Here is a 26,421-nt window from a genome sequence, read left to right on the forward strand (position 1 = left end):
TCACGAAGAAGTAGTGGTGGATCTTCTGTACATTTTAACAAAAAAAAAAGGTGGTCTTGTTTCTACGTTTCAAATGTTGCTTGGTTGGTTGTTGAGATGGGGGTGTTGCACTCTAAAAGTGGAGGAGGGTGAAGGGGCCTAATTAGGGATGTGTTTTGACCGGCGAAGCCTAGCTTATGTCACCAAAGAGAATTATGTCATTTTCACTGGAAGATATTTGGATTAAAGATTACGAGGTTTATTAGGATTTTTGTTAAGACACTTGTTTCAAGTAACGGTAATGTATTGTGGCTTGGGAAAACTTAATCCAACAGCCATTTATAAAACATAGAGCAAGGAACACATAAAAGGGTGAGTAAACACTGAAAAAGAAACATTACAACATCATTGTTCAGGTTTGTTATACCGAATACACTATTATCTGACTGATCATTCGGTTTTAAAATAAATTTAAATTGACTGAAACAGCTTGTTTATGATTGAAAAAATTGTGTTCAACATGGGTATGTCACATTGCTCAAAATATAGTCTCTTTTTGCAGCATTCGTAAGAGTTGACCTCAGGAAGGGGCCAGTCACGATCAGACTCATCAGAGTCAAAGTTTGTTTCAAAGTCCTCCCAACGTTTATTTATCTGCATGAGATAATTCTGGTCATGAAGCGTTTTGTTCCAACAGGATGCTATAGATATGTAGTCTGGTGGCTTTCTCGCATAGTACCGCATACCAGGCGTTGTACCATCCCATTGGAAAATGTACTAGATTTTTTCATCCATATTAAAGGTTCTCCAAATTTGATTGTAGAAGTATGCCCAGTCTACGGCGGTCAAAAGCAGGTAGGTGCATTCGGATGTATATTCTTCATAAGATTCCAAAACGTAGAGCTTCACAATCTGCAACTCTGTCAAACACAAATCTCCCCACACGATCATATGACACAGTGAAATCTTGTTTCACAAAATCTTCATCTTCAATGAGAACTTTTCTTATGCTCTTCCCTTGATTTTTTCCTTGGTACAAAAGTCAGCTCCTCTCTCATTTCAGCAGAACTTCTTGGCAGTGTGTCACACATAATTCTTCTAGATGTTTCAGGACTGTTTGGAGCTGCGGCAGTCATTGTAACAGGAGCATGCAGAAAGTCTTCTGTGGTTAACTATATGCCCCTAAACCTTTTTTAAATATCACACTTGGAATGTAGGTAGGAGCCCACAGGTGTGAAACAAACAAGGATGTGACACCTTCAGTAGTCTTAAAACATTGGATGCTTTAGCACATTCAGTGAGATTATTTTCTCTTAAACAATGTATGTTTTCCTTGCGACCAAAGCATTCAAATGATCTTTCTAGTAAATCTAAAGCACACTGTTGCAAGGTACTTTTGTTTACACCTTAAGTTTGTGATGACCACTAATATAATTTAATAATGTACAAATCGGCCGAGAACTATAATTATTATGAATGTGTTAATGTTATATTTAAAAGAAGCAGTCTTGGTTCAGAGTGTTAGATGGATATTTCAAGAAAAAATATTTGTAAAGATCCTCTATATTCACACACACTCACATTACCCAAAACTGTGTTAAATACTTTAATCAAGCAAATTTAAAGAAATCTGACGTATATAAACACAGTAAAGCAGACAACACAAAGAGCTCGCTAACATTACAGCAGTTCTGTTTGCAAAAAAAAAAAAAAATCCAGAGACTGACACACACAAAACTCTTTACAATCATACAGGACAATACAATATGAATTGTGATGTTAAAAATGAAACCGTGGTTCAGAACAACCCGCACAAATCATGGAAAGATAAAAAGAAAACATTTTAATTCTGCTACAACTAAGGCTCAAGCTCATTTTTGTTTGGTCTGGTTTCAGAGTTGGACTACTACAGTGAAAAACTTTTTATACAGTACATATCTTCACAATGGAGTAATGTGGTGTTAAACATGTGGAACAGTAACAAACACTATTCAAAATAAACTAGAACCCCAAAACTCTAATGTAACTGTGAGCTAGTTTCACATCATGTAGATAATCTCAGTAATGAAATCTCGGCTCACTTGCATTTTCTGGCTAACAACTGAAATGTGGACTGATGCTAAACCCGTTTTTCAGGCGTCAAGGTTTGGTGAAATATACGTTATAAAATTTAAAAGATGATAAACTATATCAGATGTTCTTAAAAATGTAAACGTCAGACATGACAACTTTGTAAACACGTAATAACTAATATTTTAAGATAGATAAATGTTTAGATATTTTGTGAAAACAAAGATATACTACAACATTTCAGGGGCCCATGCTGTCGAAGACCATAATTTCACACTGTGTTGTTTTAAAAGTAAAAGCAGATCAATTATAAAGACATGACAACACTCAGTTCCAGTTGTGTGTGTTTCCCGAATCAAACCTGTTAGTCTGATGAATACCTAAAACATCTAAAACATGTGTTGGTGCAGACCATCTAAAATGGACTAAAACATGCCCCTTTCAATGAATTCTTTCTACATGTGATCTCTGGTTTATTTAGTGTGATGTTTAGAGAAACAGAGAAAGGAAATAGTTCGTGTGGCATCCATGACTTTTAATGTCTAACTTTAAGTGTAATAAACGGGTTTGTATTAAGTGTAACAGTCAGAACAGAAAATGGCAGGACTCATTTTCAAGTTGATTGAAAATTTTGTGTCTTTGTGACACTGGTAGACCAGAAAAAGCTCTAAAGTGCATCACAATCTCAGTTTAAACAGTCTCTTGACAATCATTTAATCATCTTGTACTACATTTTGTTCATGTTTTTGCCTGTTTACCAAACTCTGAGAATAGTCTTTATCTAAAAAACAATGAAAAAGATACACGGCTGGTGGGCCGGATCAACATTAATAGTTTTCACAATAGTTTAGGAGAGAGGATTTCATATTTTCAAATTAGGTATTTGTTATTCTGATACATATTTCTGTTGTGGAAACATTTCCTGTATAAACAAGGATGTCTATAACCTATTCAAGGGGGTTTAGTGCAATCATATGGATCTTAAACGTAATCACATTACAACAAGGTCACATAGTCCCTCTAGTAAATCCACCAAAAGTGGAGAAAGCAGAAAATTCTTAGCACACAGTAGATGTTAATGCTTCTGACATAAAGGGAGTACACATAGGCCTACTCTTTAATGCCCAGTAGAAATGTTGAAACTAATGAGTACGACAAATAAAAATGTGAACATAATCATCAGCTATATGAACAAGAGCTCTAGATGTAGGGGCGATATTTTTATGCTGTAGTTATGCTGTAAAAATTCCTATGAACAGGCACTGTATGTTTGACCACAGTCAGAGAAAACTCTTCATCAGAAAACGGCAAAACAACATGTAAACAGATCAGTCGACTATCTCTGGTAAAAATAAATAAATAAAATAAAATAGAATATATTTACAAGTCACACATTGACAATTTTTGTCTTATGTGCTCATTACAGCTAAAATCCTGTTTTGCCAAATGCCGTACACACTTTTGCATTTTTTAATTCAGTGATTTTTTAGTCAGTTTCGCTCCGTATGCAAAAGTTATGTTTGAATTTTTCTATAACCATTACAAAAGTGAGAACATCATAGTTCTCAAATGTGTCTGTATTACAACAAAAGGCCATCTAACAAATCTGGCAGAAGTGGAGAAACAGATGTTTAGCACATACACACATTGTAGATGCTTACGTACACCAGAGATGTTGCTTCATTTGAGTCAAAGAAGAGGGCCATAGGAACGGATAACATTCTTTAATGTTGTTGTGTTTTGTCAAAATAATTAAAAAGTTTGGTCAAATGTTTAATACTTTTTCTTAAATGTATAGGATGTGCTCACCCTGCTCTCTTTCCCACGCGAGAGTTAGCATGAACTTACAGGAGTCTTCAAACAAAAACGGCCAAACAAACAAAATGTGAATGGTTTCATCTGCTATCTGAACAAGATGACTTAATCTAGTGGATTAATAAAAATACCATTTACAAATCAACATAATTTTTTTTAACAATTGTATTCTGAATTTTATATGCATTGTAAACATTTGCTTTCTTGCTATACTCTCTTTCTTAGTGATTTGGTCACGTGAATACACAAAAGGTTATGGATAAAATTTATCTCTACACAGGAGTGTGGAAACTTTAACATGCTCAAACTTAAACGAGTGGGCATCTTTCAGTGGAACCGTTTCATTTGTTTAGGTTGTAATAGTTTTAAGTGTAAAACAGCTAGACTTAATTTTTTGTTGTGTCGATGCTTCATGTGATCACACTTTTTGGACAGACACAAAGTTGCACTAAAAGAAATATCTCGAAGAGAAAAACTGTAACTTAATTTCTTAATTTTCATTTATTCCTATTATGATGACACCACACAGAGATCACCTAAAAACGTACAGTCCAACAAACAAATTGTGAACGGCCGTCCAAAATCTTGATATGGCTAAATCTTGAGGTGCAAGAAAAATGTAATTTAAAAAAACATTGTGATTCTTAGATGTGAAACACCCTTGACATAATCTGCTGGCATGCAAAAATAGTCATAAATGTTTTAGCACAGCTATCTACACAAAGTATGAGAACTGTATATCGTGTCACTTGCATAGAAAATTCATTACCAGTTTATCAGAGTCAAAAGGAAATGATGATAATAGTTGAAACATCCTTAGCTTGTACATTTCTTTCATTTTGAAAATCACAGCTGCTGGTGCTAAATTTTTTTTTGTAAACCATTTAACATTACATGATGCCTACAAAAAAGTCAAATAGTCAAAGTGTATGTTTTCTGTTCTAGGTAAGAACATTTGCACCAAGGCCGGGTACATAATTAGAAAATAGTATTTCTGTCGAATGAGAAAAGTTCAGTCATGCATTTAAGATGTAGAAATGATGTTTGCCAAACACATCCAAAGAGTTTTCTAGTCGTGTGAAAAAAGCACTTGTGTGCATAAATGATCTAAAGAAACAATGCTGGTCATCAGGTTATTTAATTTTTTTTTTAAGACAATAGACAGTGTGCCTTGCTTTAGTGACACACAATGTGTAATCTTTTAAACATGTTTAAAATGGTAGGTGTAATTATTTTACTGAGTTTAAGCTAAATGTATATTTGTTCATTTACATTACACATTCTACAGGTTTGATTATTAAATGAAAACATTTCTTACATAACACAAAGTAAAAACAACAAATACGAATTTGCTCATAAATAAAATTTAGTTTACTCAGTTTTACTGTGTGTGTGTCTGTGTGTGTGTTTGTGTGGTTCAGGTATACCCCATGTTATGGGGAACAATGATGGCAATATCCAAAATCCTTGGGCATTGTTTTTGTCCCTGTGAGGAAACAAGTTTATAAATCATACAGAATGAAGTGTTTTTGAAAATCTTAAAATTAACGAAATTTTCTGTAAGGGGTAGGTTTAAGTGTAAGGTTGATGTTTGGTGATGCAAAATACAATTTGTAGAGTCTAAAAAAGCATTCCGTCTACGTAATGTCCCATAGAACATGGAAAACCAATTTGTGTGTGTGTGTGTGTGTGTGTGTGTTTAAAGTCGGTTTTAAAATTAGCGTGAGATTTCAACTCCTTTTACACATCACATATTATGGATAGTATTTTCTTAACATTAATGAATGCCTGTTTGATTTTATTAATTCCAGATAACATTCAATTATTTATCTCTTCAGCGGCTTGGTTAGTTGATGATTTAGATAATTGTCTCTCTCACTCTTTGAAATTCTCACCTGGAAAGACACCAGACATCGTCCTCCTTTTCAAATGTGTTTGTAGACGGGGAGCATGTGGCCCGTCGGTGCCTAGGTATCAACACCATATAGATCAAACAAACATAGATCCTGTCAAGACGTCAAAACCCTCACTTTTGCACAGCCATTTTTTTTTCCCAGGAAGAACCCAAACACCTCCCACTGTCTTTAGGTGTGAACAACAAGCCAGAAAGGAACTTCACAGAAACCCCCCACAGCTCTGGTTACAGATACAGCCATCATAAGAAATCCCCCACTGCTCTGGTAACCGACACAACCATCATATATCCAGTAATAAACACAACACAAGTCAAATCTGAGATCTCTTTGATCTTTTGATTTACACACCTCTGCCATGTCAATCAAGGGTCACAGGACCCAGTGGCATGGCAACCGCTTTGACTGACAGGCCATATAGTCATAAATCAATCCAAACTGACCATGCACACTTCTGACTACCTGTCAATCTACACGGACTGTACGGCCATAAATCAGGCCATAAATCAGGGTAATAAATCATCAAGACTTGAGATAAAGTGTATGATAGGACTACTGAACTGCTTTGTCTCTGAATATTTCTTGAAGTATTTAGTATTTATCCTGTGGCGCCATCGTGTGGACAACATACTGAAAGCACCTGGTGAATGCAATCTCTTTTAATATTCAATCCAGCATCAATACCTATTTTCGATTTAGTTTTCAACAGTTTATGTTCACGTGGCTGTTTTCGTTTATATTCGCCAAGCTATTATGAATTTTGAAATAATCGTGTACTTGATTTGTCCGATCTACCGATGAAAAGCCAGAATCACTGTCCTCTGAAGCTGGAGAGATGGACTTTTTTCCTTCCAGTATTCATAAGCTGTATCTCTCTGATATTTCATTTTGCACACATACACAGCTCAAAAACACCTGAATTCTGCTCTTGTTGTGTTCTAATGGGTGGATTGTGTGAGGCATAATTTATTAATGAGATCTGACCCAATAATAATAACATATGTTGGTTTAGCTTGTCAGTGTGAATGAAATGTATATTTATGTATATATGTAAATGTATATACATCGCGAGCTCGCGGGCAGTTGGCTGCCGCGAATATATCATGTTATTACTTTAAACAGTTCAGAAACATCTGAATTTAGCCATTGGTGTGTTCTAGCGAGTAGATTGGGTCTTAAAGGTAAGAAGATAAGGTCTTAAATAAGAATAAATTCGCTCGTTGTGAGCTCCATGGAGACAATGCCTCCAGCAGCTGATTCTTCTCTTGTCTTTCTGACTGCTCTTCTGCCCAGAAATAAATTATTAATGAGCCCTGACCCCTGTAATAATCAGATATGTTGGTTTAGCTTGTCAGTTTGAGGGAAATTGTATTATTTACTGTATTTTTGACCGATTTAAAAGTGAAATTAAACATATATCGGTATTGCAACTGAAGGGGCGCAATTTTTCTCAGACAATATAAGTCTATGGGTAATGAATTTTTACATAAAAAAATTAATAAAAAAAAAAACTAAGTCTGATCAGTCTGAAAAGATACAGCAACCAGCACCGCTCTATCCCGCAGGTGTCTGCCAAGTTTGGGGCTTGTGGCTTAAAAGCCCTAGGAGGAGATACGTTTATAATTTGGATCAGAAGAATAATAATAATAAAAAGAATAAGTTTAAATAGCATAACAGTATGTTGGCTTGTTGCCAAGCCAACATAATAATAATAATAATAATAATAATAATAATGAGTAAACAAGATGATTTTCACATAATTTAGAAAGAAAAATTATATGTTACAAGCTCCAGTTCTCAAAAATCCCGGGAACCAAATGTTCTTTGTTTTATGGCCTTTTTCAAGTGTTTTAACATTTTTTGTTTTACACTAACTACGCATAACATTTTTTTCTCAAAAACACAATTATTTACATACATGCATTTCACATATTATTATAGCCCAGTTTGTGCTTTTTACAGTGAGATTAGACTTTACCCATTTAGATATAAGAAACTGAAAAAAGCACAAATGTCAGGGGTCTTATGGGTTTGAAACAACATGAGGGCAAGTTATTATTTACATAAATTTGCTATCTGGGTGAACTAACCCTTAAATTTATCTGATTGTTCCGATTACTGACTTTTACTCGTCTTAAACACTTTAATATTTAAAATGTTTTATTAGTATAGTTGTTTTTGCTGTGGTATTTTTATTTATATATGTATGTGTGTGTGTGTGTGTGTGTGTGTGTATAGACACACACACACACTCACCTAAAGGATTATTAGGCACACCATACTAATACTGTGTTTGACCCCCTTTCACCTTCAGAACTGCCTTAATTCTATGTGGCATTGATTCAACAAGGTGCTGAAAGCATTCTTTAGAAATGTTGGCCCATATTGATAGGATAGCTTCTTGCAGTTAATGGAGATTTGTGGGACGCACATCCAGGGCAAGAAGCTCCCATTCCACCACATCCCAAAGATGCTCTATTGGGTTGAGATTTGGTGACTGTGGGGGCCATTTTTCGCCTTCTATCTGAATGTCTCAACAGAAATCAAGACTCCTCAGACCATTCAACATTTTTCACATCTTCATCTGTCCAATTTTGGTGAGCTTGTGCAAATTGTAGCCTCTTTTGCCTATTTGTAGTGGAGATGAGTGGTACCCGGTGGGGTCTTCTGCTGTTGTAGCCCATCCGCCTCAAGGTTGTGCACGTTGTGGCTTCACAAATGCTTTGCTGGATACCTTGGTTGTAACGAGTGGTTATTTCAGTCAAAGTATTTCGGTCAAAGTTGCTCTTCTACCAGCTTGAATCTTGAATCTGACCTCTAGCATCAACAAGGCATTTTCGCCCACAGGACTGCCGCATACTGGATGTTTTCCCTTTTCACACCATTCTTTGTAAACCCTAGAAACGGTTGTGCGTGAAAATCCCAGTAATTGAGCATATTGTGAAATACTCAGACCGGTCCGTCTGGCACCAACAACAATGCCAAGCTCAAAATTGCTTAAAATCACCTTTCCTTCCCATTCTAATATTCAGTTTGGAGTTCAGGAGATTGTCTTGACCAGGACCACACCCCTAAATGCATTGAAACAAATGCCATGTGATTGGTTGATCAGATAATTGCATTAATGAGAAATTGAACAGGTGTTCCTAATAATCCTTTAGGTGAGAGTAATATATATATACACAGTAATTCCTCAATTAAAAACTGGGGCCTTTATTTACCTGCTGTAGGTAACAGGCTTTTATTTGAAGCAGGCTTTTATTAGAGGCAGGCCTTTATTTCTAATTCCATCTGTTTGATAAGTAATTGTTTTAAATAACCGATTTAAAATTAAAAGTGATAGCGTTCCAGTGGAAGGAGATCACCACATTAGCACAGAATCAGTTCAGCATCAATCAACAAAAGAATCAGTTTGGTCTGCTTCACACTGAATCACACATGCGCAGTATCATCAGCTCCTCAGTTCTCAAATTGGACGTGTCTGACAGAAACGCTTCTCGGTTCAGTGTACTGGCGATCCGAAAACCGATGCAACCAGTTCTTTGACTCGAGAACGATAAACGCTCTGGCAGTGGGTGTGTACGCTCGTAATATGGCTCAGTGTTGACCACACCCCCAGCCACTATAAGAGGCCCGGTGTTTATTTGAGGAATTACGGTATATTATATTATATTACATATGAGCATGTTTTTATCTTATTGGAAACTAGGAATCAATAAGCAGAATCTAAATAAATAAAAATTAAAAAGATACCCGACCCAATGTCCAGTATTTAAATAGACACAAAAAAAAAAAAAACACTGAATGACATTAACACCATACTGACCCTCCTCTCAATGAGCGAGCAAGGTGGGTAGTGACACTCGTAGTAAGTGCAGGAACACTCCTCCTCTTCCACCAGCTCTCCATTGGCATTGTAGTAGCGTGTGCGACTCAATTCCAGGTACTGCTCTTCCACTGGGTCTGCTGGTACCTGCTGGATGGCCAGCCAGTACAATGACTGCTCTCTAGAGAGGACATTATACAGGCATAATTTAGAAAGCACATCACAGCACAAGTTGAGCACAGTTGACTAGTTTTTTTGTTGGCTTGTTTGTTTCTTCATAAGCTGTACATCATAAAATCTTAAATGTATTGATTTTCAATTACCTTTGTTTGCTGGACAGTTCTTCTGGTTTGGGACTCCATCCCACAGGAACGAGACGCAAGTTGTCTAGACGGTTGTCCACTGTGACGGAGTTTATGTGAAGTACTTGGAAACTTGGAGCAATTCCACCTCTGTGCTTTTCCCTGTAAACATACACTAAAATGTGACTACTTAAAACATATCGATTTTTATTTCTTTACAGCCTCTGCAGAATTTACACACATACAAAACTACACATTTTCAAAATCAACTAGTTGATAAGTTCCCTGATAAACGGTCAACTAACCACAAAATGAGGTGGAAGGTACCTCATGACACAATTAGTATTAAATAGATTATTAAGTCTGAAAATTTTGTCAAAAGGTGGATCTTAACTGGGTGGGTGACATTTTTTCTAGGCTTGATTTTGTTAATGGGGTGCAGTCTAACATGTACTGAGATTCTCCTATAAACGCGCTGATAATTTCCTGCTTTTATGAAGCCCCTCCTTCAGAAATCCTCAATGAGCTCAGATTGGTTAGCTAATCCAGTGTATTGTGAATGGGCTAAAACACAATATGACAATTGCGATTCATATGAAGAGAGTTTTTACGTGCACCCCTAGTTTTCTCTTCCTCTTCTCTAAAGCAGCGCAGCATGGCCTAGCCCCCTTTGCTGCATGTTCCCGGGGTTTATCTGGGTTCATTATGTAATGAACCTGGGAAGTAACTCATTGTAGTCCCTACGAGCCATTTTTGTAGGCATTAAACTAGGGCTGCGACTAACGATTTTTTTGATAATCGGTTAATCTGTCAATTATTATTCCGATTAATCGGTTTATGTACTTATATTTTAGTTTTGCCCATATTTTTCCCAAGTAAATTATTAATAAAGGGTCTTTATCATTCAGCATAGATTTTTCAGGGTTTCTGCAGGGTTTAATCAAATGTAAGACTTTAAGACCTTTTTATGACTATTAGGATTTGAATTTCTGACCTACACAAATTACGATAAATACCTTCAGTCATTAAAATTCCTTTCAAAAATCTTTTTTTATTATTGACTTTCATTTAAAGTAACAAGTTTTATTATTTAAAGAGTTATTCTATTATTTCTTAAGATTAAGAAACTGAAGCCATAGCCTTCTTTTTCTTGAGTATCAAGAACACAGGAACAATTAACAATTGTAACATTGTAAATTAACAATTATTTTATGCCATTATTTTCCAAAATAACAAGTGTTATTGGTGTTTGGTCACAGTATTCATATCCCACAGGCAGGGCTGTCTTCAATGTAAAAAATTTTATATACAATCAAACCAAAATTTATTTTACAAAAAAAAATTCATACACCTTGAACATTTCTCACATTGTTACAGTTTATTTGCTATTGCTTCTAAAATGGTTATAAAATATGACAAGAATTTAGAGTTAAACTCTGTCAGAACAAATTAGTCTTGATAATGTCATAACTTTGATAGAAATGTACATAATGGATTACAATCGATTACACTAGAGACAACTGTTATTATGACAACATTTACACAACTATCAATACTTTGTTGACCAATTACCAAGCAATGGTTCATTTTGTTCAGACTGTGGTGTGAAAAGGTAGCATTAACAATTCAGAAAAAAAACAACACATAAGCAATGCATGGTGCTTTATAAGGTGCCGAATAATTTTTGTTCCCAATTGTATATATAGATAGATGGATATAAATGTTTTATCTATCTATTTAACTAGTAGTTCACTGTATGGAGATTCTTTGGGTATGTCACAGTTTGCTTATACTCACTGTATTAGTGTCCTGTACCTACTAGTAAAATATGTATATCAAAAATTATATCTGGAGTCTGGATAATTTTTGGTTTGACTGTGCATAATTTCTTGTTAAAACTACAAAGTAATTCAGTCAAGAGCAGTGAGTGATTTTTCTTTCATTTTCTTGGATTAACATTACAGCAGCTAGTAGCTAAATTAGGCGCGGTCACTTTAAGAGACGATGAACGCATCTTTATCCTCAACGGTTTACTTTCACTTAAGAAATGACTGACAAATAACTGAAAAAAAAACACCATTCTCGAGCATACTTTCCAAAGCGGGTATTTGGACATAGTTTGTATGTATTTGTCGGCACAAGAGCAAAAAGAAGCAAATTCGGTGTAAGTTACAAGCGTTTTGACACGCCCTTCTCTGCGCGAGTCCTGAACACCGTGGTACTGAATTGGGCTCTTTCACATCCTTTTGTTTGTTCAAAACTGCGATTAGTATTTGATCGTTCATGTGCAGGAGGGACTGTCCGTGATACGCGGCTCTCTCCGCACAGAACACAGAGCGTGCGAGTAACCAGCTACTCTGTTCAGCTTTTCCGCGTCTTGTGTTTGGATGCTTGATACCGATTGTTAGCGACGGGCTTGAGCCAGCTACTAAACGCACCGTCTTCGAGCCATAGATCGTTAAAGGTACATTTTCCCATTGTGATAGCCAGGATGATGAGCAGGTTTCTGTGAAAGTCCTTCTGACAAGTCTGTATGCTGCCGCATGGACCTTGTAGGTCTGGAACGATGTGATACTAGTGTTGCACGGTGCACCGATACTTCAAAAGTATTGCGATTCTCGGAAATTTAAAACGTCACGATAACTAAATTTATTAGTATCGATACTTCAAAGAATGACTGCGTTCCAGATTTGTAAGAGACATATTTCATGTTGGTCAGTGAACGAGAAATATGTCGGGGTGGGTAAAGAAATGCTACCCTGATTTTTAAGAGATTTTAACCATTTTGCATCGTCATATCTTTATCAAAAATATACCTGGGATTGGTTTTATTACGTGTTAGTAATCCTTTGTCGAACTCTTCTGCAAATCAAAACACTGACCCATACGTACTCTAGCAAATTTCAGAAGGAGATTTCAAATAATGTTTTCCTTGCAGTCCTTAGAGCTCCTAAAGTAGTTTAACATCCCGAACAAAGCTTAAGGAATCTTTCAGAACATATTTTCACGAAGAATAAGGATAAAACAGAATAAAATTGCAGTACATTGCATTTTATTATTTACTGGGAAACTATGCTGTGAAATTGTAAACAATCCTTCGAATAAAGTGCCAATGGCATGAAACCTGAATGGAACTCACAATTTAAAGTAAAATCCATCAGAAGGTTGTCCAGAAAAAAAATTGGACACACACAAAAAACCTGCTGTGTGAAAAAGAGCAGTGAATACTTAGAAAAAAAGTGCATTTCAAATATCTTTAAACATTTACCTCTCTCATTCAGTAATAATTAGGCTGCACTAGGGCTGGGCGATATGGCCAAAATTTCATATCCCGATATAGCTCATTAGATATCCCGATAACATAACGATATAGCAATGTTTCTGTTAATTCAGTTTATGAATAGTCTATATAAAATTGCAATGTGGAAATCCAGTTTGAAATGATAAACAAAACAAATAAAAAGGTAGTATGGACTAAATATTTATTTTATTTAGAACCTTTTTTTCAACAAGACTGTTGGTAATGTTAACACCTGCCATTAAAATATTTCAACATATAGCAGCAGCCAACTTTTAAAAGTAACATCACCCAGACTTCTCTTGCAGCATCATGTAGGTGTAAAAGATGTTTCCGAGTAGTATTCTTTGTTCTCTAGAGCAGGCAATAGAAATCAACCACAAATATTGATAATGGCCTGTCTATTCCTATTGGATATAAAAACGTAACAAACTGAAAACCTCTGAGGTTTAAATAGCATGGTGCAGGGCAAAATACCAAACGTAAACTTCAAAACTCACGTTTCTCGACCGTGTAGATTGGAACCATATCTTTGCAGATATGCTTGGCAACAGCAGAATTGATCTCCTTCCATCTGCGGGAGCTATGGCTATATGGTGTGCCACGGGTAAAAGCCTGTTGCAGCGTCTGTGTCTGGAGTTTGTTTTGAACGCTTATGTCACCACTCGATGCTGCTTTTGCAGTTTTTGCTCGTTGACTCTCTCTGTATTCAATTTCGTGGTTCTTGCGCAGGTGATAAAATAAATTAGTAGTGTTTGAGTCCGTTGTTGGCACTGGGAGCCCGCAAACTTTACAAACAACTGTTGTCTGGTCCACATCAGTCTTCTTATATCCAAACCACATCCATGCAACAGAAGTCGCCCCTCTTTTAGGTACAAGCTCCTCGGTTTGGGTTGGCTGGTCATCTTGTTGAGAATTACCCTGGTCTGAACCGCGTCTACTACCGTCTTCCTCCATGTTTGTTTATGTATTGCAGCGTGCATGGGCATGCCGTGAGGTGCATCTTGACATAAAAATTCTGCCGTAAATGCCTTATCGTGGCATAAACAAAAGAGCCTTATATAAAACGAGACATTTTCTATCGTCCAGATGATATATTTCGTCATATCGCCCAGCCCTAGGCTGCACGACTGAATTTTGAACTGGTAAACAACAAACTGATCACAGAACATGTTTGTAAATCTTTAAAATGTTAACTGTTAAAAAGCAATGTTATCAGCCTTTACGACTAAACATTGTACTGGAGAATCTGCACAAATAAAAGTCTTTGGGGCCGTTCACAGAATCGCGCCTAAAACGCGTGGAAAACACTAGGCACATCGCTTTCTCCTTTCCAAAGCGCTCGGGCAGTTGCGCCCCTGAGGCATCTGCCTTAAGCAACCATGACGTGCTCTCTCGCTTGCGGCATTCTGAAAAGTTGAAGTGTTTTTAACTCGATGCGGTGCGGACGCGCCTGGAAAAATGGGCTCGTCACGCCGCGTGCGTGTCGTGACCGCGTCGCTTCCATTATGAGGAAATATACATTGGAAATAATGAACTTGAGCGCGCAAAAGACGCGATATGTGACAGCCCCTTAAACAGTTCAGTACTGCAGAGTTTACAGGTTACTCTTTTTTTTTTTGAAGGCTCAAAGTAAAGTACTCCCACATCACGCTGAATGCTGCAGAGACGCTGTTCGGGAAGCACGTGACAAAACGAGGCCAGCTATTGGCTATTCGCTACTTCTCCTGCTGTACTGGCTGATTAAAACCTCCGTGGCTCATTACTGCCACACTTTGGTCACCGCAGATTTGAAATATGCACGAAATGAGCCGCTTAAAGTGAAAAAGTGAAAAAAAGTGAAGTGACATTCAGCCAAGTATGGTGACCCATACTCAGAATTTGTGCTCTGCATTTAACCCATCCGAAATGCACACACACAGAGCAGTGAACACACACACACACACACTGTGAGCACACACCCGGAGCAGTGGGCAGCCATTTATGCTGCGGCGCCCGGGGAGCAGTTGGGGGTTCGATGCCTTGCTCAAGGGCACCTAAGTCGTGGTATTGAAGGTGGAGAGAGAGCTGTTCATGCACTACCCCCACCCACAATTCCGTCCGGCCCGAGACTAGAACCCACAACCCTTCGATTGGGAGTCCAACCCTCTAACCATTAGGCCACGACTTCCGGCAAATAAGAGTTATTTAGCAACTAATCGATGACTAAACTAGTAGTATTAAACTATAGTTGACAACTATTTTAATAATCGATTTTAATCGATTCAATCGATTCGTTGTTTCAGCTCTACATTAAAGAGCCAGTAAGATGAAAAATCTAAGCTTCCTATCACTGTTTATAAGTCCTGTACAACAGGTTTAAATCCATCCAAGGTTAAAAAAAACATTGTCATTTAGTCAAAATATCATTTTAAAATCACCTCAATTCTCAGAGATCCCTAAACGGTTCACACGAAGCTGTTCAAAAGATTCAGTTTCCTTAAACCCCTCCTTTTGGTAGCATACTGTGTTCTGATTGGTTAGCTGACTTAGTCAGTTTTGATTGGTTGTTCCGCACACAACTTCACGGTAAACAATGCGTTAACATCTTTTTGGGGTGAATTATGTCTTATTCCTCTCATCGCAAAGCAAATAGTAAAATAAAAAACTTGAACAGTCTCGCTGCTTTTTCTTCTTTGTGGGCGTATTCAAGCCGCACGCTTCAGTTTGAATCTGAATAGCGCATTCACCGCGGTCACATTAGATATAATGAAGGGAGACATGAAAAACGGACATCGCGTTGTTTTCATATGGATTACTTTATCACAGAATATCTTAGTTTTAAATTAGACAGGTCAAGCTTTCTATAAATATCTCTATCATGTCTCTTCGTTGAGTATTCACGGAGTTACACATCATTTTAATGACGTGTTTGTAAATGAAGATCAGCACAGACAAAGGCTGCAGACAGCACACCTTGTTTGTTATCTTTATTTTATAAGTGCGCAAAGTTATGTCTGTATCCAAAAAAAGTAGACCCTTTACAGATTCGATTGATGTATTGCTCTTATCTGTACGATTAAAACAAAGTGTAATTAAAGTTCTTTTCGGGGTTATCAGGGGAAAATTTCTCATAACGCGTATCCGCATTAATCGACTCCAGAGGGTTAACATATAGTGCTAGCGCGACATACTGATAAGACACCCGGGAGAAAACAAACACATAACTTCAAAATCATACTTACAGGTTGTGATTCGGAGATGCTTGTCGGTCCAAATAAAGTTGGTAATGAACCCTTTTTTATGGCCAAAGGCTTTGAAAATCCCGCCTTGAACTCACCGAGATTAGAAAGGCAGTCAGCAGTGAAATGTGAACACAACAAAAGGGATTTGTTGTACTGCTCTGGTATTGTGGTAAAAATGAATTTTAGCCATTGGTTCTTCTGATCGTCATTCTTTGGCAGTGAAAATAAAACAAACTTGCCTTTACAATTAAAACACACTGTCTCCTCGACATGATGCTATCACACCAACTTACTAACCAGAGCGTCTGTGTGGGGGGTGGGGCAAGTCAGGGTTTTGTTTCTCCAAAGACGGTAGGCGGAGATTATTATGCAAAGTGTTCTAGTGACGTACATAGAGATGGGCAAAAGATTTGAAATCTATGACGACTCGTTTCAGCGATTCAGAGTTGACTCCTTACTTTAGAAGCCAATAACTTTATAAATCGTGTACTTTTTGGTTTAATTACTTTGCACATTGTTTACACCGATGGACAGCTACATCATACACTGTAATACAGGTAATTTTTGATTTCCCATCTGTGTGGCCCTTTAAACTACCAGAATTTTTCAATCTCTGTTTGTATTGAACTTTCAGCGCCACAACAAGCAGATATTGGTTGATGCCCAAACAGCAACCTTACACACTAAAACGTAAAAAAAGTGAAATCGCAATCAACCACCCCTATAATTAGTTGTTTCATCCATTGCATCAAAAGATTTCATTGTTAGATGTAAGTTCATTATGACTTTTACTAGTAAACAGTATAAAAACTGTGGGAAATGCAATAGGCTCTAACACTACACTCACCAAAGTAACTCATGCAGTAGTCGACCAGCCCATCTACCCTTGCCGATGTCAAAGGCATGAGCAAAGATTTTTGCCCCATTCCCATCTGCATCAACTTCCATGCGTGCCTGAAAATAAAGACATTCAGGCATTCAATTTCACAGAACTAAATAATGGTATTCCAAGCATGTGACCACAACAAAATGTTTAAAGATTTACTAGGAATACCAGATATTGCAATAACATATAGGGTTGTTGGTTCAAACCCCCAAAAAAATTATCTCTCTCAAAAAAAAATAAAAAAAGAAAAGAAAAACAAAACAACAACAAAATGATTTCTCACCTCAAAGGCATAGTTTTCCACCAATGGTATGTCTTGCTCATCAATCAAAGTGTACTTTGTCTGAAGGAACAAAACGGTGTTGTAATCGAGATTAAGTCAATTGAGTCAACAATCCAAAAACATACCAGCTATTTTGCTTCCTTACCAAAGACTTACATGGTTAGTTCACCCAGATAGCAAATTTATGTAATTAATAACTTACCCTCATGTTGTTTCAAACCCGTAAAACCTCAGTTTATCTTTGGAACACAGTTTAAGATATTTTAGATTTAGTCTCAGTCTCAGCTCTCAGTCCCTCCATTGAAGCGGTGTGTACGGTATACTGTCCATGTCCAGAAAGGTAAGAAAAACATCAAAGTAGTCCATGTGACATCAGAGGGTCGGTTAGAATTTTTTTAAGTATCGATAATACATTTCAGTCCAAAAATACCAAAAACAATGACTTTATTCAGCATTTTCTTCTCTTCCGTGTCTGCTGTGAGAGAGAGTTCAAAACAAAGCAGTCTGGATATCCGGTTCGCGAACTAATCATTCACACTGAAGATGAGCAGAGCCAGATAACGAACAAAACATTGACTCATTCACGAGTCAAGAACCGTTTCTGTCAGACGCATCTGATTCGAGAACCGAGGAAATCGAAAATATCTTAAACTCTGTTCCAAAGATAAACGGAGGTCTTACAGGTTTGAAACAACATGAAAGTTATTTACATAAATTTGCTATCTGGGTGAACTAACCCTTTAAGTTATAAATTGCGTTCCTGAGGGTTCCCACCAATTTTCCCTGAGGGTTTAACCAATTTTCTATTAGTTTGATTATTTTCCATTTTTAAAGGGGTCATATAATGCTTTTTTTTTTTTTTTAAAGATCATTATTTTGTGTATTTAGTGTAACAGAATATGTTTACAAGCTTTAATGTTAAAAAAAAAACATTATTTTTCAAATACTGTAAATTATTGTAGGTCCTCTATGCCCCGCCTCTCAAATGGTCATTTTCTACAAAGTCCCTCCTGACGACAAGCACAGTCTTCTCTGATTGGTCAACTGATCCAGTACATTGTGATTGGCCGAACACTGCAAGCACTCATCAGAAATGTGATGCTCCTTTCCATAATCATGAGTTTCGTCTTTCAAAATAAATGTAAAGACGGTTAATAATGTCCTTAGTTTTACCATCAGTTCAAGTCCAAAAGGGGAACAGAGTGGTGTTACAGACACGGTGATGAAGCTTATATGTGTTTGCAAAGTAAACAAACCACGGAAAGTTAGGACAGCTGACTCCACTGTTGTGAGTCTCTCTCTCTCTCTCTCTCTCTCTCTCTCTCTCTCTCAATGCACAAAACTCCACATTTGAACCTTTAATAGAAAATACTTTAATAACAAAACATACAGTAACTGATTCAGAAGTGCCAGATTGTCACAAAGTCAGAATTACCACCTCTCCTAGGTACATGAAACGGTAGTCCATAAAATGCGTTGCTGTTCTGTTGGAAGTAATCTTAAAGACTCATAAATGCATCTACTTTAGAGGGCCAAATAAAGTGCTTTTGCCTAGATACACACAGCATCTCCCTGACATGGCTGCTCCAACACTAACGCCTGTTTCACACATACTCTGTCTGTAGTGCGTATGCATTGCGTATTCTTTTACACACCCATGTTAATGGATCAGAGCGTTCACACTCAGTGTGGTGCAGGAGCGGTGCATCTGCAGCAATGCAGAGATCGTTTACGTACCGAGTCTATTTTTGCTGTGCTGCACGCGCTGAATTAAAGTGATAGCGCATTGTTCGCGGTAAAAATGAACATAGATTGACATGGAAATGCAGTCATTTCACAATAAATGTGTACTAATTAAAGCCTACTGTGTTTCACAAGCAACACATTGTATTTTGGTTAGGATTAAAACAAGAAAAAGAACACCTTTAGATAAACAAGGAAACAATGTTTTATGGAAGCAGAGAATATGGTTTTATGGAAGCAGAAAAACAAAGTTCATTAAGACCTGTGGGATTTCTTGTAATAAAGATTTAAATGCAAAAGGCATTTTTGTCTAAAACCCAATACTTTTGATAGAATATACATTTATCTTGAATTAGGTGAAGTTTCGGATTGATTGTAACATTCGCATGTTTTTTTTTTACAAAGTCATCATACAGAACGAAGGTTTAGAATCTCTAGATTACATTATTGGTATGATTTTGTCAAACATAAATAAATACCATGGATGGTCAACATCTTACAAACATTTCAGCCCATGTGTTCTCTATTATTCTGCACAGAGTTGGTAAAATTGAATTATTTTCAATTATTGAAATGTCTTTTCTTCGTTTTTTCTTTTTTTTAAATTAAAGCAGCAAAAACAACAAAATGTCTGTAGTACTTGTAGACTTATAAGTGTATTATATAAAATAAATTTTTGAAATAATATAAATATCATATACTTAAAAACAAATAAATATAATATACTTTTGATATAATATGATATCATATTTTTGAAAGGCTGATTATTTTGATTTCATATGGAAATATGGGTGGATTGATGCTCCCGGTTTTATTAATAAGTGGTTAATTAGAATTAATATATTTTTATATACCTTTTTATACCTTTTAAAAAGGTCATATTAATCTTGGTGGGCTTTTAATTACCTACACTGTGGTGTTTGAATTATGCAAATAGACCAATAAATGATGAAGTTATGATATTTTGAAGTGTTTGATCAAGCGTAAGAGGTCGCAGTTTTTCATTGTTTTACTGTTATAATTAGGTACAAAAATGACCCCTAATTTCCGAATTTAGAAATTCCATAAATTTCTTAATTATCCGATTTTAATCATTTAAAACACATTTTAACTCTTTCCCCGCCAAACACGGAATTTTCCGTTTTTTATGAAAAAACGCATCCCCGCCAAACACGGAATTTTCCGGGTATCCGTGTTTTAGGTGGTATACGGTAAGGAAGACTCTTGCGCATGCTCTGAATGAGTACGTAACTTTTTGATCAAAGAAACCGACTGCGATCGTCTCTAACATGAATGGAGTATGTTAGCGAGAATGTAGGTCAAAATATCTGACGGACAAATGAAGAGGTATACGGCTGATCAACTACTGGAGGTGTTGATGGACTCAGAGTCCGATCGCTCCTTATTTGATCATTCTGAATCTGATCAGGACGAAGTAGTCAGTGAGACAGATGCACATGTCGTCACAGAAAGTTCTAGTCACGAACGAGCAGCAGAAAGTTTGTTCACCCGTCGATCTGGACGAAGACATAGTTCACCTGTGTGTCGAAGAGTGGACAGTGACAGTTCAGACAGTGATACTTCGGACAGTGAGTGGACACATTCAAGGCCAAGATCTCAGTCGTCTTTCCCAGGTGGCAGAACATGTAGAGGTAAGATAAGAAAATATATGAGAAAGTTTTCTATTCTGTATGCATATTATATATATATATATATATATATATATATATATATATATATATATATATATATATAATATATACACATACACACACACACACATTATTGTGTGTGTGTGCATGCATTTATGCGGGACTGTGTGCATAAAAATGAGCGTGTAATGGCCTATTTTTTTCTCTTTTTGTGCACATTTTCCACATTGTAATATGTATTTACATGTTAAACTCGAAAAATTTGAATATCGTGCAAAAGTGTATTTATTTCAGTAATTCAACTTAAAAGGTGTAACTAATATATTATATTGACTCATTACATGCAAAGTGAGATATTTCAAGCCTTTATTTGTTATAATGTTTTTGATTATGGCTTACAGTTTATGTAAACTCCAAATTCTAAATTAGAATATTGTAAAAAGGTTTTCATAAACTGTAAGCCATAATCAAAGTTATAACAAATAAAGACTTGAAATATCTCACTTTGTGTGTGCATGTTTTCATATGTGTATGTATTTATGTCTTTTTATTGAAAGTAATTCCAAATATTCATATAATTATTTACAGGTAGAACACAGCGAGGCAGAGGCCGGATGCGTCAAGTACATCGACATAGTGCTGCTGGTGATCAAACTAGGGCTGGTGTGAACCATCCAGCTGAAGATGCTGAACCTGATGATTCTAAGTGGCATGAAATTAACTGGCAGCCAAAAAACATTCCCTTCACTGAGAATCCTGGGCCTATTGGTGATGCTGCTGCTCTTGAGTCAGAACAACCTGTAGACTTTGCAGAGTTGTTCATTTCTGATGTACTGATTCAGAACATTGTTGATCAGACCAACCTGTATGCAGATCAGTGTATTCAGGCTATGGATGACACTTCAAAACATGCTAGATGTCACGCATGGAAGCCTGTCACAGTTTCAGAGATGAAAACTTTCATGGGCCTCCTTTTTCTCACTGGTATCATTCATAAGCCTGAACTTGAAATGTACTGGTGTACAGATGACATGTTAGCTACCCCCTACTTCAACAAGGTCATGCCTCGCAACAGGTTTGAAATCATATGGAGATTTCTACACTTCAGTGATAATACAACAAGGCCAGACAATTGTACTGACAGGCTGTACAAAATCCGCCCTGTCTTGGATCACCTTGTGTCCAAATTCCGCGAAATGTATCAGCCCAAGTCAAACATTTGCATTGATGAGGGGATGTTTCTGTGGCGTGGGCGCCTGGCTTTCAGGGTGTACAATCCCCAGAAACCCATCAAATATGGAGTAAAATCCTACATCTTGTGCGATTCTGATACAGGCTACTGTTTTAACATGAAGCCCTATTGTGGGGAAAGCGCTACCCTGGGAGACACGGTTGTCTCTCTTCTTGATCGCCTAGCAGGTCATGGCTACAGATTGTTTATGGACAACCTATACAACTCTGTACGACTGTGTGAGCGCCTACTTGATGTGAAAACCCATGTATGTGGTACAATTAGAAAAAACAGAGGTGAACCGCCGGTCATTCGAGATGTCAGAAATGCTCACCTTAGGATTGGGGAAACAATCATGCGTCACAACGAAAATGTGATGGTCTTGGCATGGAGAGACAAACAAACAGTGAAAATGGTTACAACATTCCATCAGAACAACATGGAACGTGTTGAGGTATGGCAGAGAGGCCACCAAGAAAAAGTTGCAAAGCAAAAGCCAGCATGCATTGTGGAATACAATCATGAAATGAATGGTGTTGACAAACTAGACCAAAACATTGTGTACTACCCATTTATCAGGAAGTCACACAAGTGGACAAAGAAATTTGTCATGTACCTGTTTCAGATCAGTTTGTTCAACGCTTTTTTCATTTACAAAGCGAAAAACCCACAGGGTAATTGTAACACTCTTCTCTCATTCATCCAGAGTGTTATAAAATCATGGACCAGCCAAGAGTGTGCTAGTGGTGGGGAGAAAAGTGCCACTGAAAACACTCCAAGAGCACCATACAACACTGACCCAAAAAACAGACTGAATGTCAGTTTTGCTGTTCATGAACTTGTTCCAATCCTGCCCACTCCCAAAAAGCAACACCCAACCAGAGGATGCAGAGTTTGTGTACGTAAGGGGTTGCGGAAGGAGACCTCGTTCTACTGCAAAAGTTGTGGCGTCCCCTTACATCCTGGGAAATGTTACTCTGTGTACCACTCAAAAGCAAATTACAGTGCCTAAATTTAATTAGATTTATGTTTAATTGTAATATATTTTGGAAGGTTTTATATATGTTAAAATGACATCTGAATGTATTCTGCTTGAAAATGCACTTGTTTCATAAAAATGGCTTTTTCTCAGCTTTTTGTCCAGAATGTTGTGTTTTTGACAAAACCTATCTATGTTCAGGTGGCAATAAAAAAATAATAAATGAAGATAAAATAAAATATTTTTTTTTGTTTAAAAGCAGAGACTCAGATCTTTATTTTGATATGTAACATGTTCATATATTCATAGAAGAAAATATTCTGTGGGCCATTAAAGTTTAGCGAAAATTGTCAAAAACCCTGGCGCTGGCTGGCAACTTTTTTTAAAAATGCTGGCGGGCAAAGAGTTAAAGGTAGTTTTATTATCTATCATATGGTTATGATTATATATATATTAATTTTCTAGGACTGATTTTTTTGTCACATACCTAAACTAACCCTTTAAGAGATGCAGAACACAAGATCCAGGGGGCGTGGAGGGGTTACTGTGGAATTTTATGAGGATAAAATACAGGTGAAGAGTGCCTAAGCAAATTTTCGCGATTATTACATGAGAAAAGTGTGAAAATTCAGAGTGCGACCAGACATAACCTATGACCGTCGAATAGCACGAGCTCTACTCCGTCATATGTAAACATAAATTGGGCATCAAGACTACTGTGCGCATCGCGTTTGTGCCTTTCATCCGACTTCTCACATGCTCCCATTGTTTAACCCCTATAGATATCCGTTTACCGGCTGCCCTCTAGTGTCATGGCAATGAGCGGCCTGACATCCCAGAAACAGTTTGGATCTGTTCAGGATGACGCAAAGAATAGATCAAAATAGTAACGTTTTATAAACTGATAACATCTTGCAAAAGGTTTCGCTAAACATTACCGACTAAGTGACTGTGCACATGCTTGACAGATAAACCGCGTAAGGACAGTACTAAGGCTCATGCCGGTTGGCTGTGATGCTGTCATGCTGCGAACGGTTCCTGGTTGAGGCATTTTCAGAGCTCTCTGGGTCATATTGGGTGACAGTGTCATTACTGACGTGGATCATAGAAAACGCAGCAGTCTTGTGCTTAAAACCTTCTTAAACTGTAAACGGAAAAATACAACATTTACATTGCCTAGCTAACAAGCGAACACTCGCCCCAGCCGTCTAGCAGCGCTGTAGCCACGCTAGCCGCAGTACCACCAAAGCAGAAGTAGGCGGCTCAAAGGGACTAACCAACTCGGCTAATGAGCTGACCAGTTTAATTATAAAACAATTCAACGTTTCGACGAAAACTCTGTGTATACACATATTACTCTTTAACCACAGTCGATAACATCTAAATTAACAAATCTGGCACTTAATTGTTAAACACAAGCATTTAGCTCACGGATCTTGGAACCCCTCCCCTTCGCGTCGCACATGGCAGCCCTAGGATTCAGCTCACCTTCCCGGCCACACGGCCAAGTCGAACAATCCCAAGCTTGAAATCCGACATTAGAGGGGATGTCAGGTCTGAGATGAAATGTGAGAGGAAGTACGACGTTGTTAAGTTGGAAATCGGACCGGGCAAACCAACCCTGAATACAATTTCTAGTATAATAGGGTGAGTCGTTGCCCCGCGTCTTCCACTCCCGTTTCCAAACCTCCGTGATGCACCGCTGTGAGAGGTGTTGGAAAAACCTACTAGTTTTCTGGGGGAGGGACTAACAGAACTCAGAACTCAGAACTAAACCAATCGCGAAGAAATACTGACAGCGATTTGTCCAATCGGAGCTGTGCATCGTCAAAACATTTGCATTGGGTGTTTAAATCTTATGCTGACGTATCATGGATAAACATGAACGCTTTTGGCCGATCTGTCCAGTCACAATAGGAGATTTTACGACAACGCCCGCCCCTTGTATAACCACGCCTTTTTGTTACGTAACTAAAAAACGGCATTTTAGCGCGAAACAGTGCTCACTGGCAGGGCTGGTGTAATGGAAGCATTCGGGGCGCTGCTGGCCAAATGGGTGCCCTAAGCAGGATTGTATAGTTGTGCACCCTTCCTCAAATATTTGATGATGAAAAAGAAAAAGTAGCATAGGGGTGAAAATATAACTTTAATCAAATAATAAAGTAAATGAATAAATTGTATTATTTACAAATTACAATTGTAGATCTCGACATTTACCTATGGTTATAACTTTATTATGACTCTAATTTATTTTATAGTCTCAAGCATTCAGAAATCATGCAAAAGGAAATTAAGCAGTTTTACTATGATAAAACCCTGGTTTATTTTTGTAAGGGTTGTAATATGCACATTTTTTGTTGAAGAAATTATAAAGGCTGTGTCATATAGCAAAAAGGTGGCCAAAAATGAAAGATTAAGTGAATATTTGAATTAAATGTTTGGTCAGTAGCCTAAACAAGGATTTTATTGTCCTGTAAGTGTAACAGCAGCAATTACATGGCATTTGGCTCCCTTGCAAGCATTTGTAATAACATGTACATAAATTGTTTATTTTGTATTTGCATACATTATGTATTTTAACAGTGTTGTTAACCAGTCATTGTTGCCGCATTGTTTTTTTATATAATGTATTTGAATCATTTTTAAAGGCTATTGATGGCTTAGGTCTGTTTTTATAGCAACAACAACAAAAAAATATTACATTATATTAATACTTCTTTGTAAATTATTATTTGAAGTAACAAATAGTTAATTTGCAGTTACCCTACAAGAACGATGATTTGTGGTGTTATTGTTAAAACCATGCATAATTTTCGTAAGGGAACCTGAAAAAAAAAAACTAAACGTGCCTCGTTTTTACCTAAATGATTTATTATTTATTTTAATATATATAAAGAATTTATAAGGTGTGCATTCCCAGCCAACATTTCCATGTGGGCCCCATGTGGGCTTTGGTGGGCAACCCAAATGGGACCCGTATTTTTGTCCATCGGCTCCACTTGGGCCCTGTGTGTGTTAACCCATAGGGGCCCATGATGTGGGTGTTCATTAGAGGGGTCCCAAATGGGTTCTAATAAATGGGGCTAAGGTGGGTGATTACACTGGACCCACAAATGGCCCCTATCAGAGCCATATAGAGAGAGAGTTGCGACAACTCCATTGACTCCAATGGAACGCTTTTTTTTACAGCAATGGCGGCTCGTGGAGCCTCTAAATAGTT

General features: G+C 37.2%; 2 protein-coding genes across 6 annotated transcripts in view; one reads left to right on the forward strand and one right to left on the reverse strand.

Moving 5' to 3' along the window:
- Nucleotides 1-25,123, reverse strand: part of LOC113093152 (zinc finger MYND domain-containing protein 19-like) — an 81,838-nt gene extending 56,715 nt beyond the window's left edge. Inside the window, exons 1-7 of one of the 5 annotated variants that reach the window (XM_026259003.1) lie at nucleotides 24,690-25,123; nucleotides 20,878-20,964; nucleotides 17,597-17,656; nucleotides 17,275-17,381; nucleotides 9,927-10,067; nucleotides 9,604-9,784; nucleotides 8,785-8,848 (exon numbers count right to left, since the gene is read on the reverse strand). In XM_026259003.1, coding sequence (XP_026114788.1) covers nucleotides 8,785-8,848; nucleotides 9,604-9,784; nucleotides 9,927-10,067; nucleotides 17,275-17,381; nucleotides 17,597-17,656; nucleotides 20,878-20,964; nucleotides 24,690-24,740 — 691 coding nt within the window. In that variant the 5' untranslated portion in view covers nucleotides 24,741-25,123. Of the gene's footprint in view, nucleotides 1-5,780; nucleotides 5,832-8,784; nucleotides 8,849-9,603; nucleotides 9,785-9,926; nucleotides 10,068-17,274; nucleotides 17,382-17,596; nucleotides 17,657-20,877; nucleotides 20,965-24,689 lie in introns of those variants that run through there. The other 4 variants (XM_026259007.1, XM_026259004.1, XM_026259005.1 and 1 more) reach the window with 4 other exon arrangements.
- Nucleotides 21,157-24,678, forward strand: LOC113093151 (piggyBac transposable element-derived protein 4-like). Its single transcript, XM_026259002.1, has one exon. It carries the CDS (start codon nucleotides 21,606-21,608, stop codon nucleotides 23,232-23,234), a length of 1,629 nt encoding a protein of 542 aa, XP_026114787.1. The 5' UTR covers nucleotides 21,157-21,605; the 3' UTR covers nucleotides 23,235-24,678.
- Nucleotides 25,124-26,421: the final 1,298 nt, after the last annotated feature.

Source organism: Carassius auratus, unplaced genomic scaffold (genome assembly GCF_003368295.1).
Source record: "Carassius auratus strain Wakin unplaced genomic scaffold, ASM336829v1 scaf_tig00214900, whole genome shotgun sequence".
Taxonomy (NCBI): Eukaryota; Metazoa; Chordata; class Actinopteri; order Cypriniformes; family Cyprinidae; genus Carassius; species Carassius auratus.